Source organism: Melospiza melodia, unplaced genomic scaffold, assembly GCF_035770615.1.
Source record: "Melospiza melodia melodia isolate bMelMel2 unplaced genomic scaffold, bMelMel2.pri scaffold_18, whole genome shotgun sequence".
NCBI lineage: Eukaryota > Metazoa > Chordata > Aves > Passeriformes > Passerellidae > Melospiza > Melospiza melodia.
This window is the reverse complement of record NW_026948525.1, coordinates 14055963-14068788: the sequence shown is the minus strand read 5'-3', so window position 1 is coordinate 14068788 and position 12826 is coordinate 14055963. Positions and strand designations below refer to the sequence as shown.

At 48.0% G+C, this 12826-nt stretch overlaps 1 protein-coding gene across 1 annotated transcript; it reads left to right on the top strand.

The window, feature by feature from the left end:
• Positions 1 to 11749: 11749 nt before the first annotated feature.
• LOC134433385 (olfactory receptor 14J1-like) lies at positions 11750 to 12595 on the top strand (the record flags this gene model as incomplete). The annotated part of the gene is made up of 1 exon (XM_063182242.1): positions 11750 to 12595. A coding segment is annotated over one exon (846 nt), but the record flags the coding sequence as incomplete, so codon positions are not given.
• Positions 12596 to 12826: the final 231 nt, after the last annotated feature.

Below are 12826 nucleotides of genomic sequence, written 5' to 3'. Positions count from 1 at the left end.
ACAAGCAACGTGAAAGCTGGATTCAAATGTCCTTGTTTGAAGAGTGGATGTAGCAGTCAGCAAAGTTGAAGATGAAAGTGATCCTTTCTGTCAGGTCAGCACTCGCTTGCACAATTTCACTGTTTTCCTGTGGGCCACTCACTGGAATGGTGGCACAACCTCATGCTGGTTGAAAGATTTTCTTCTGTTTTTAAGAGGTTTGGCTGGGGACTGAATAGTTCCTATGGTATTTCTCTCCATCTATAAATCATTAAATCAATTCCATTTATTAATGCTAAAGACTACCTTTGCTTTGAATGGAAGCAGATGTTTACAATGCCTGGTTTTCTATACAGTTGCCTCAAGTACTGAGGGCAATTATGATTTTGCCAAAACTATGGCTGGAGGAGATCTAAGTTTTCTTTTGTTTGTCTCAGAGGCAGTGTCTGGAGAAGAGCAGGGCTCTGATCATCTCTTCCAGGATCCAGACTATTACAGTGACCCGATGAAGGTCTTCAGCGGTGAGAGAAGTGGACGAGAATCTTGTTTGATGATCAGAAGGCTGGATTTATTGATATATAATATCTAATACATTATAACTATACTAAAAAGAATAAAGAGAGAAGTTGCAGAGGCTGCTAAGCTAAGAATAGAATAGAAAAGAATGAATAACAAAGTTCTGTGTCCAGCAGAAAGCAAGGACAAACTCTCCTGTAAGTGGTCAGCAAATCCAAACACTCGCAGAAGCCCAATCACCGCTGCACCTGTTACATTCCACACCAGCCGATAACAATTGTTTACATTCTTCTTCTGGGGCCTTAGCTTCCCAGAAGATGAAAAAATCCCAAAGAAAGGATTTCTATGAAAAAAATGCCTGCGACACCAGACCATTTCTCTAGGTAACAGGTGGACTTCTGAAATGTAATGTGCTGTACAGCTCTCATTAGAGCAGGTTCAGTCCCTTGACTGCCACATTATCAGGCACCTTTTCCTGGAAAAAGGGAAAAAGCAGCTACTGGGAAGAGAAGGCAGAGATGAGTCCTTAGCTGTTTTCCTCCTTTTTCAAAGAGAAAAAAAGACCCCCAAGAAGGGTGAACACTGTCTTTACCAAGAGGAATAGGAACAAGGATGGAAATGAGTAGCCAGAGCTGTGCCTGTGTAAGACAAGATGGAGTATATAGAAGTAATCTTTAAAAAAAAACAGCTGGGTTTAAATCAACCCAGCCTGATTCTTCTCTTCCCTGTGCAAACCCATTTTTGGTCTAGAGAACAATTGCCATGCTTTCAGGGGCTAGATTCCCTTCACTTAACCCAGCTGGGAGTAGGAGAGAGCAGCAGTTACACCAGCAGAAAATTCTGCCATCATCTGATGAACAGCATTAATAGGCACCTGCCCGACAAATACAGCTGGACTCAAATAACTTGTCCTGAAGCTTGACCTGAATTAAATTTGTCTGGGTAAGAGGGATCAGCGTGTCCCAAACAGCCAGGACAGAGTGGCAAGACACACTGAATTAACTTTGCTGCTACAGGCTTAGGAAAGGAGCTAAAGGAAAGGAGCAGTGAAGATATCCTACATACTTGGGCAATGTTAGTGGAGATGAGCTGGGGGCTGTTTTTGCACAGTTCTTGGAGGAGTTCCACTCCTTCCATCCTTGTCTGAAACCCCTTGGCTTCCAGGAGATGGTAAAGCTTCTGCAGCAGCTCCATTTCTTCCACAGCTGGAGGTGACGTGACCTGGGCTTTTGCACGGGGTAGGAGGTGTCCATCAGAGGGAGATTTCACCCTGGAAAATAAAACCAAATGAGGCCCTGGTGGTGATAATTATCGTAGCATGGCATCCCCGTCGTGGAAATAATTAGCATTGACTCCATGATTTCAGAAGGCTGATCCATCACTTTATTATACTATACTATACTATACTATACTATACTATACTATACTATACTATACTATACTATACTATACTATACTATACTATACTATACTATACTATACTGTAGTGAAACTCATCGCCCTTACAGACAGTCTGATACAGACAGACCAGATTGGTCAACTGAATCCAAAACACCATCACCAGAGGTCAATTAAGAAATTACCCTTTGGTAAACAAATCTCCAGAACACATTCCACGTGTTCACAACAACAGGTGCAGCAAGTGAAGATAAGAATTATTTCTCACTCTTTTCTCAGATCTTCTAACATCCTTCCCCAGGACAATGCCTGGGAAAGTTGTGCCTGCTGCTCTCTGTGGAGAGAGCTGCAGCCACAGACAATACCTTCAGTTGACTGTGAGCAAAATATCTTGAGCAGCTTTCCTAATTATATGATTTCAAGCAGGAAAATCCTGAGGCTCTGAAGAACAATGTGGACCTCATGACAATCATTACAGGAGACAATCTGCAAGTGACATTCTCACCACTGCTCACTCAGGAAAACCAAGGATGAGATGCATCTGATCTATCTTCAGATGGCTGCCAGGGCACACAGGTCACTTTGCTTTGTGGAGAAAGAGAGACACTTCCAAGTTTAAATGCCTCCTCATATGGGACGTGTGTGTCTTAGAATAAGGGACCTCATCACTCTGGAGAAGTGTCTCTGCAACCAGGCATGACAATCTGGAAAAGCAGCTCAGATGCATCTGAACAGATGAACAGGGCCATATTTGAAGGATTCAGAAAATCAGTAACAGAGATAAAAACAGAAGCCAGACATCCCAGAACTACACTCACATTTCATTTGCTTCCCTGGAGACTTGATGCACAGCTTAACAACCCCACTGGGAACAATTCTCCAGGATCAACCTGTCTCTTCCATGAGCACGGGAAGATGCCAGCTGTGCTACTGAGGCATGTGGTCACTTTCCGGGTACTGCTGAGCAGGACAGAGCTAAATAAATCCCCTCTGCTATCAGAGGAGAACAGGTACAAGCAGCTCTGCCACTGCCATGAAGAGACAGAAAGGAGCAATTCCTGTCTTAAATGCTGATTGCAGCACAGGGGGAAATAAACCAAACATGCTGTCCATCAAGCAAATTACATGAAGGACAGGAATATCAAGACAAAAAGTCCACATTCAGACACCTGTTGACTGAAGTTGTTCAGGAATTGCCTTGCTACTTACTACTCAAACTTGGTACTGTTTGAGGGTAAGAGAACCATGATTCAGCCAGGCCAAACCACATGGATGAGAACTGCATCTTTGTGGATTGGCATCTTGCTTCCAGACTAAGATTTCTCATCAAAACACCCATCTGAAAAAGACTCCACTCAGATGAAAGAAAAGCCCTGTTTGAATTTACTTGTCTCAAGTCATGCAGCAGAACCTTGGCCCTCTCCCAGCCTCCACAACACTGCCCTTGCCACTGCACTGGATCGTCTGAGCTGCAACCAATGGGTGTCTGTTTGTCTCTCCATTTCTGTGGAAACCGCACCAGGGAAGTTGTGTTCAGCACAATGCAGAAGTAGACATTTTTTATCCTAGAGCATTTGTAGGGAAAGGAAACAATCTGTGGCATTGGTCATCTCTTCCAGAAAGTTTTTCCTGAGGAAGAGGCATGTAAAGCTTGTCATGTGCTTTGTCACATCTGACAAAAGTGCTCAGTACCGTTTGCTAGCAGACAATGTGGCCTGGGGCTCCTCTGAGCCATCGTTCCTCTCCTTCATCGGCTCCTTGACTGATGGGCTTCAGCCTTCTGGTTTTCCATCCCCTACAAGGACACAGAGAAACCCCATTAATCTTTAGAGTATAAAACAGGAAATTCCCTGCTGAAAACACAAGTTAGAACCAGGATCACTGCTACCAAGGCTTAGGGAAACGTTTCCTAACTTACAGATGGAAACAGACCAGAGATTCAGTGATGCCAACTCTTTGTTTTCAACAGCCCAAGGCAGGTTATGGGTGCTACCAGACTGAGCAGCAATCTAAAATCCCAAATTCCTTAGTCTTGAGCACAAATGGGAATAATGCAAACTGGCAGGCAATGAGTGCTCGTGAAGGAAGCAGCAGAACAAACTGGACTCTTTAGGGGCTGGTGCACTGTGTTGGAAGATGATTTGTTTCAACACTCACTCTCCCTGTGCCTGCACAACGACAGACCCCTTCTGTAAAGTCGATAAAAAAATGAAATTCCCCCCCCCTCAAACAAACAAGGGATTTTCCACTGGGTGTTGCTGAATTCACCAAGCTTCTTCCAGCTCCACAGGGCTGGACAGCAGGGCAGTATTCCCAAAAGACAGACAGTAATTGTAGTAACTAGAATTGACTTGGACATCTTTTGGAATTTTGGGAATTTTCTTGGTACTACTACTTCCAGTGTCCTTTGCAAAGACTCTGTTATCTTCAGAAGCACAATTCTCACTTAATTGCTTTACAGGGGGCAGAGTAGGGAGAGCATGGTGGGGGCTTACGCTTAAATGTAAACCCATTTTCTCCTCTTTCCCTTTCCTCTTTTTGACTGATATTGAAATTATTCAAAACCCCACTTTTCCCTAATAATATCAGTTCCTTTTAGTCTGCAGAGGAACAGGCTGAGGATTAACAGCTCATTCCCAGAAGCAAAATTATTCAGCAGAAGAGGAATGAGCTAAAGACAGATTGGGTATGTTTGATCTCATATTAGCATTGGCAATACTTGCACAAAGGAGACATTTCTCCTGCCAAGCACTTACTTTCTTCTTAATTCTTCTCAGAATATCTTCCAGGTCATGGGTGGGAAGAGATTGTTCCAAAAGCATTTTTAATTGTTGATGATTGAGCAACATCTTCACCATCTCCTGTCCATAATGCCTAAGGCAGGCAGGCAGGCAGGCAGGCAGGAAGGAAGGAAGGAAGGAAGGAAGGAAGGAAGGAAGGAAGGAAGGAAGGAAGGAAGGAAGGAAGGAAGGAAGGAAGGAAGGAAGGAAGGAAGGAAGGAAGGAAGGAAGGAAGGAAGGAAGGAAGGAAGGAAGGAAGGAAGGAAGGAAGGAAGGAAGGAAGGAAGGAAAAGAGCACCTGAGGGCTTTCTGTATTTTGATGATCTCCACAGTGGATTTGGGGCTGAGTCCAGGACCCTCAGGCACTGAGAGAAAGCTGAAAAGGCTGCTCAAGGAGTCAGAAGCAAAACTCCAACTCCCTTGAAGAATCAATGGGCGCCACTGAGAGCCAAAGGTTCCCCAGGGACTACTGAGAGCAGATCCCTTAGGCCAGGGTTGCAGGGAGCCACAGGCTCTGAGCAGGGAACTGCAATGCTGAGCACGGCCTGGGCTGGCTGGGGGAAGCAGAAAGGCCAAGCCCTGAGCCCAGCCTGGGACAGCAGGGCCTATCCCTCACAGCTGCCTCGGGGCTGTTTGTGGGGCACTCGGATGTGAGGGGCAGCAAGGACAAATGTCATAAACCTGTGTGACACTGCAGATCCTCATGGAACCAAGGGGCCAGTGGGACACTGTGGGAAGTTGTGGAACCAAGGGGATCATTGAGGCACTGTTGGGTTCCATGGAACCAAGGGGCCAGTGTAACACAGCAAGGGTGCGTGGAGCTGAGGGGCCATGGTGACACATCAGGGCTTTGTGGAACCGCGAAGCTGTTGTGACATTGCAAGGCCCCATGGAAGCACGGGGACATTGTGACACTGCAAAAGCAAGGGGAACATTGTGACACTGTGGGGTCCCATGAAACCAAGGGAACATGGAACAGGTCTGGCTGGCTGGGCCTCCTGGCGATCACCTGATAGGTCTGGCTGACCTTGAAATGTCGAGGGCTGCTTCTCATCAGCCCCTGAAGCACTCCGGCTCTTGGCTTTCCTTCCTATGGGAGAGGACTGTCCTTCTCCTCCAGGGGACCATGGCCAAAATTGGTATTCCTCTTCTAAATTTCCTTATATGCACAGATTGTTCTTAGATGAAATCTGCCAGGAGAGACAGATCTGGCTGTCTTGGCCACCCAGGGGCCACCTCTCATCTGCCTTTGAAACCCAGCGACCATGTGCTTTTCTTCCTTAGGGGAAAAAAACATCCATCTTGACCAGGTGCCCATGGCCAAAATTGGGAAACTGCCTCTGGAATTCCCTATATCCAAGGATAGCTCCCAGACAATAGCTGCCAGGACTGACAAGTCTGGCTGACCTTGGCTTCCTGAGGGCTGGCCCTCATCTGCTTCTGAAACACTTGGGCTCTGTGCTTTCCTTCCCAATAAAAAGAACTCTTCTTCCTGTCCAGGTGCTCATTGCCAAAACTGAGATTCCACCTCCAAAATGCCCAATGTCCAAGGATAGCCCCTAGATGAAAGGTGCCAAGAGAGACAGGTCTGGCTGCCCTTGGCCTAAGGTTGGCCACCCCTCATCTTCTTCCAAAACACTTGGACTTTTTACTTTTCTTTCCTATAGGAGAAAAACATCCATCTTGACCAGGTGCCCATGGCCAAATCTGCCATTCTACCTCTAAAACTCTGTACATCCAAGACTTGCTCCCAAGTTAAAAAGGTCTGGCTGCCCCTGGCCTCTTGGGAGCTGCCTCTCACCTGCTTTCCAAACACTGGGGCATAGTGTTTTCCTTCCTATGGCAATGAACAGTCCTTCATATCTGTGCAGAAATGACCAAAAATGGGATTCCACCTCCAAAATTCCCTATATCCAAGGGTTGCTTTCAGACAAAAGCTACCAGGACAGAGAGCTCTGGTTGGCCTAGGCCTCTGATGGCTGCCTTTCATCTGCCCCTCAAACACCGGTGTTCTGTGCTTTCCTTCCTATCAAAAGAACGATCCTTCTTCTATAAGTGTCCATGTCTGAAACTGGACCTCTAAAATTCTGTAGCAAAATCTGCCTGTACCATCAAGTCTGGCTGGCCTTGGCCTCTGGTGGCTGCCCCTGCAACACTGGGACTGGGTTCTTTCCTTCCCATGGGGATCACTGGACACTGTGGGGACCTCATGGAACCGAGGGGATCATTGTGGCACCACTGGAGCCCATAGGACCAAGGGGATCATTGTGGCACCAATGGAGCCCATGGAACCAAAGGGCCATGGTGACACAGCAAGCTTCGTGGAACCCAGAGACCATTATGACTCTGTGGGGCCTGATGGAACCATGGAGACCATTGTTACCCTTCAGGGCCTTGTGTCACCAAGGGGGCATTATGACACCTCAGGGCCTCATGGAAGCAAGGGACCATTGGGACACTGTGGGGCCCCATGGAACTGAGAGAACATGGACCAGGTCTGGCTGACTTGGCCTCCCAGGGGCCACCTGACAGGTCTGGCTGATGTTGGGATGTCAAAGGCTGCCTCTCATCAGCTCGTGGAACACTGGGGCTCTGTGCTTTCCTTGCTATGGAAAAGAACCATTCCTCTTTTCAGATATGCATTGCCAAAATTGATACTCTCCCTAAAAATTTCCTATGTGCAAGGGTATCTCTCAGAACAAAATCTGCCAGCACTGGCTGGCCTTGGCCTCTGGTGATCACCTCTCATCTGCCCCTGAAACACTGGGGCTCTGTTCCTTCATTCCTATGGAAAAGAACTGGCATTCTTGTCCAGGGACCATGGCCAAATTTAGAATTTGGCCTCCCAAATTCTGTATATCCAAGGATTGGTCCCAGACAAAAGTAGCCAGGACAGAGAGGTCAGGCTGGCCCTGTCCTCTGGTGATTTTCTTAGAGTAAAAGCTGAATGTTTTCATTTAAAAACACCTTGGAGAGGGCCCAGAGACCTCCTAAGGAGGGGTTTGGAGGCCTCGGGCACATGACCACTACATATGGACAAAGGAGCTCTGTGCTCTTGTGGCAGTTTTGCATCACAGAAGTGATGTTCTAAGAGAAGATGCTAGGAATGTCCTCCATGTCTGACAAAAAACCAATCAGTAATTAGCTTGGAGAATTGACAATCTGCTAAACTACTACGGAAACTGTACATGCCTCTGTGAAGACACATGTTAAAGATGAAAAAACCGCTGGGGTTCAGCCGCAAGCCCTGGGCAGGGGGAGGAGAAGCCATCGGCCCCTGGCCATGCTGCTGCTGTGTTCTGGCCTGGCTGCTGAGATCCTGGCCCTCCCCCCAGCACAGCCCATTCTGACACAGCCCGAGCGCAGCCGCTGCAGAAACCTCCATCGTAAAACAGCTCCGGCCGCAAGCACCGAGTCTGGCCGGGGTCACGGAACCATCTGCAGGCTCCGGGTGAGATGTGAACTCTTTCAGTGCTTTCATCCTCCCTCGAGGGAGAGAAAAGGACAAAGTGCCGGCTCACAGAGGAGCAACATGACGACACCAAGGTCAGTGAAGAGGAAATCGAGTCCCTGATGGGAGGGATGAGGAGATGTCCTGATCTTGGGGCTGAAATCCTCTTGTAAAGCTATGGAGAAGTATGTAATTGATACATCAGACTCTCTTTTTCCCTATAAGGCATTGAAAAGTATGAGGAAACTACTTGTTCAGCAAAGTCTTCTATGGCAGCAGCTCTCTGGCCATAGAGAGAAACACAACTTTCCCAGGCATTGTTTTGGAAAAGCCTTTGGAGAAGATCAGAAAAAAGAAAAAATTCTTAGCTTGACTTGCTGCACCTGGTATTTTAAACAAGTTGAATGTGTTACGGAGATTTGTTTACCAAAGGGTGGGTTCTTAATTAGCCAATTGTGATGGTGTTTGGATTGGAGGATCAATTAGGTCAACTTGTAGCGAACTAGGGTATAAAAGTATGGGTTTGTTAATAAAGATTATTGATCCGCCTTCTGTGAATCATTGAGTCAATGTCTATTATTACCCAGCCGGGAGCCCTTAACGTGACAGGCCTCCATGCTAAAGTAAGCAAATGTTAAAATAGCTGTGATCCCATGAGAAGTCTGAACAGATAAAGAGAGAAGAGTGTTGAGACCCTATGCCCTCATGAAGAGAAGAAGTTCTCTGTATTTAGAGATGAAGATGATTTCAGAAATAGGTGAAGAGGACCTGCTCTTAAACGGCTCATCTTTAAAATAATACCCCATAAGCAGACATGGCCCATGAACACAGCTGTGGGAAAAGTTGTGGAAAAAATGAGAGGGACTTCACAATTGCAGATTTGATTGGCAGCTGCTATTCACTGAAATTGAGAGCAATGAGAGAATTATTTTCTTATGAAGAAGTCTCCATAGAATGAAAGAGAGACTCCTCTCCCCAAGAGAACTGAAGGAAGGCTCTTATACAAGTGGTAAACTGACTTAAACTTTTAGGATTTGTCTCATTACATTGTCAGTCACAAAGAAAAGGTTGTAGGGAGTGGAGAAGTATTCTAAGAGTTTTGAGCCCTTTTAAAGTTTTGAGCCCACTTTGCCTTCCTCCTAATTTGATTTCACAGCAGAAAATCAGTAAGAATATTCTAGTGAGTGCACAGGTAATTAGCCAACACTTAACCCACCACACTAATTGATGCATTGGCTAAGAAATCTCATATTAGTGATCCAAAACTACTACAGAGAACTTCGTGATGAACTGCATGAGAACAGAGGGAAATCAAGGCAGAGCCATGGTTTGTCAGGACTTGCTTGATCCTAATGAGCCCTGTGGTGCATTTGGAGCTGAGCCCTGGAAGTTCAGGGCCTGAGAAGAGATTGAACAAACCTTTCCAGGAGTCAAAGTCAGAGGAAACACCCAAAGTGTCTCAAAGCATGAATACGTCCCACTGAGGTCCATCCCCAACACAGGCTCCTCATGGACTCCTTGGAGGAGAGAATTGGAGGCCAGGATGGCACTAAATGCTCTCAGAGATTCAGTGTGGAAAGGAAAATCCAAAGTACCTTAAAAGCCCTGAGTATCTCAAATCATTGATGAGCCCCACTGAGTGTCAGTACAGAGCTCTCAAGGGACTCATTAAAGGAGAAAATTGGGGTCATGATTGCACAAACTTCTCATAGAGTTTGTATGAAAAGTGAAACACCAAATAACCCTGAAATAACTGATGTACCTTGAAGCATTAATGAGCCCACTGAGTGTTGTTACTGACAAAGCCCCTCCAGGGACTAATTACAGCATATAACCGGAGGCCATGATTGCAATAAACCTCCCAGAGACTCCAAGGCAAAAGCAAAACCCAAAGTCCTTTGAAAAACCTACAGGCCCTGGGAGCATTAAGGAGGCCCCAGGGCCATTCCTGAGCAAGGCTCCCCAGGGACTCCTTCTAGCAGATCCTTGAGGCCACTGGGATGTGGGCTAGGGGGGGATGCTGAGGGCAGGACAAGGGGCTGACAGTGCCCAGCCTGGCTGGGGCTGTGCCAGGAGGCCCCAGTGCCTCAGGACAAGGTGTCTCCTCACAGCCCTTGGTGGCACAGACCCTGCTGCTGTGCCCCAGGGCACCAAGACTTGGCTTCTCTTTGTCCCCACCTGTCATCACTGCCTGCAGTTCTCTGCTCTGCCTGGGGCCTGGAGACACATTCTCTGTCGTGTCCCTTAGTGGGACCCATTAAAAGTCCAAGAAAATTTGGAGTGTGATTCTGACTTGGAGTTCTGGAGAAATTTCTTCAGCTCCCTCTCAGGGACTGATGTTCAGGGCCTGAGCACAAAGCCCCAGAGGCTCATTAAAGTACTTGTGCTGTGTCTGTGCTGCTGAGCTGGGCGGCGCTCCTGGCACAGAGGCAGCTCCTGGTAACCAAGAAGAGCTTCAAAAGTACATTTCTCTTGCTGAGCAGCTCTTCTGCCAGCCCAGCAGGGCTGGGGCACTGCCTGCAGCCACCCCAGGCACAGCACAGAGGCACAGAGAGCTTCAATCAGTCAGGGCTAGGAAGGTGCTGAGAAGTGCCTGGGGCAGAATCACTGCCAGCCCTTGGCACAAGGAACCTCTGGCTGCAGGACAATGCAGCTGCAGCTCCTGGAATGATCTCCTAAAGTTGGAATATCCCAATGCCTACAGACCCTGTGAGTACATTCTCTGATTGTCTCTTGTGCAGAGCAGCCAGGGGTGCCCAGGGCTGTCCTGCAGAGCAGGGTCCTGCAGCCCAGGGCGCTGTGCTGGGGTAGGGACTCTGCTGCCTGCCAGGGAACGCTCTCAGCCAGCCCTGGCAGCTGCTCCCAGCGCTGGGGGACATGATCTGGGTGGGAGGAGACAGCTGGTAATGCTTGGAAGTGTTCTCCTTGTGTGTTGAGGATGCTGCATTGTTCAGGACTGCTCCCAGCATGACATTTAACTGCAGAACATTTACAAGTAGGTTATACAGGGAGCACAGCAAGGCAGGGGCTGCATAAAAGGGAAAAATCCTGCTTTTTAAATCTACTACACTGGGTTGCCATGATAGTAAATAGCACATAGATATTAATCTGTCAGTTCAGGCTAAGAAAAATAAAAACATTTTTTTCTCAGACTTGAATAAAGCAGGCAATGCAGAAATCAGCACAGGACCCCTTAGAGGCTGCCTCCGTGAGGCTTTTCCAGCCTCCTCAGGATTGCTCTGATGTTGCCATCAGAGCCTGCAGAGCCAGAGCTGCCCCTGGGCAGTGCCTGAGCTGGGAGGGGTCTGCAGGGAAGAGCTGAGCCCCCAGGGCTGGGCTGGGCTCTGGCAACACTGGCAGGGCCCAGCCCTGGGCACAGGGAAGCAGCTGCTGGCAGGGACAGCTCCAGGCTGCAGAGCCCTGGGCAGGCAGTGGGGGAAAAGTGCCCCCAGGCTGTGTTGGGATATTTAAAGTGCTCCCCAAACCCAACTATTCCATGATTACTTTTCTTACAGATCCCCATGCCAAGGCAGTGCAAATGTCCAACAGCAGCTCCATCAGCCACTTCCTCCTGCTGGCATTGGCAGACACGTGGCAGCTGCAGCTCCTGCACTTCTTCCTCTTGCTGGGCATCTCCCTGGCTGCCCTCCTGGGAAACGGCCTCATCATCAGCGCCGTAGCCTGCGGCCACCACCTGCACACACCCATGTTCTTCTTCCTGCTCAACCTGGCCCTCAGTGACCTGGGCTCCATCTGCACCACTGTCCCCAAAGCCATGCACAATTCACTCTGGGACACCAGGGACATCTCCTACACAGGATGTGCTGCACAGGTCTTCTTTTTTGTGTTCTGTGGTATAACAGATTATTTCCTCCTGACCATCATGTGCTACGACCGCTACGTGTCCATCTGCAAACCCCTGCAGTATGAGACCCTCCTGGACAGCAGAGCTTGTGCCCACATGGCAGCAGCTGCCTGGGCCAGTGGCTTTCTCTATTCACTGTTGCACACGGCCAATACATTTTCCCTGCCCCTGTGCCATGGCAATGCCCTGGACCAGTTCTTCTGTGAAATCCCCCAGATCCTCAAGCTCGCCTGCTCCAAATCCCACCTCAGGGAACTGGGGCTCCTTGTGTTTTCCATCTGTTTCGGTTTTGGTTGTTTTGTGTTCATTGTTTTCTCCTATGTGCAGATCTTCAGAGCTGTGCTGAGGATCCCCTCTGAGCAGGGACGGCACAAAGCCTTTTCCACCTGCCTCCCTCACCTGGCTGTGGTCTCTCTGTTCTTTTGCACTGCCATATTTGCTTACCTGAAGCCCCCCTCCATGTCCTCCCCATCCCTGGATCTGGCCCTGTCAGTTCTGTACTCGGTAGTGCCTCCAGCCCTGAATCCCCTTATTTACAGCATGAGGAATCAGGAGCTCAAGGCTGCAGTGTGCAGCATGATGACTGGATCCTTTCAAAAAAATTAAACTTCTGGCCAGTTTTTGCTAATCACTTGTAATAAAAGTCATTTTTGATACTTTGTGTTGGTTTCATTTTGGAGGTTCTTTCCTTTGTTTTACTTTTTTCATATTGTCCACAAAAAAATGTCATTGTTTGTGCCATTTCTCATTTTGTTTCTCTCCACCTTCCCTGTGGCCACAGACTGTGTCAATGAGGGGCTGCAATCTCAGTGGCTTTAAATGAACTAAAGGATGTCC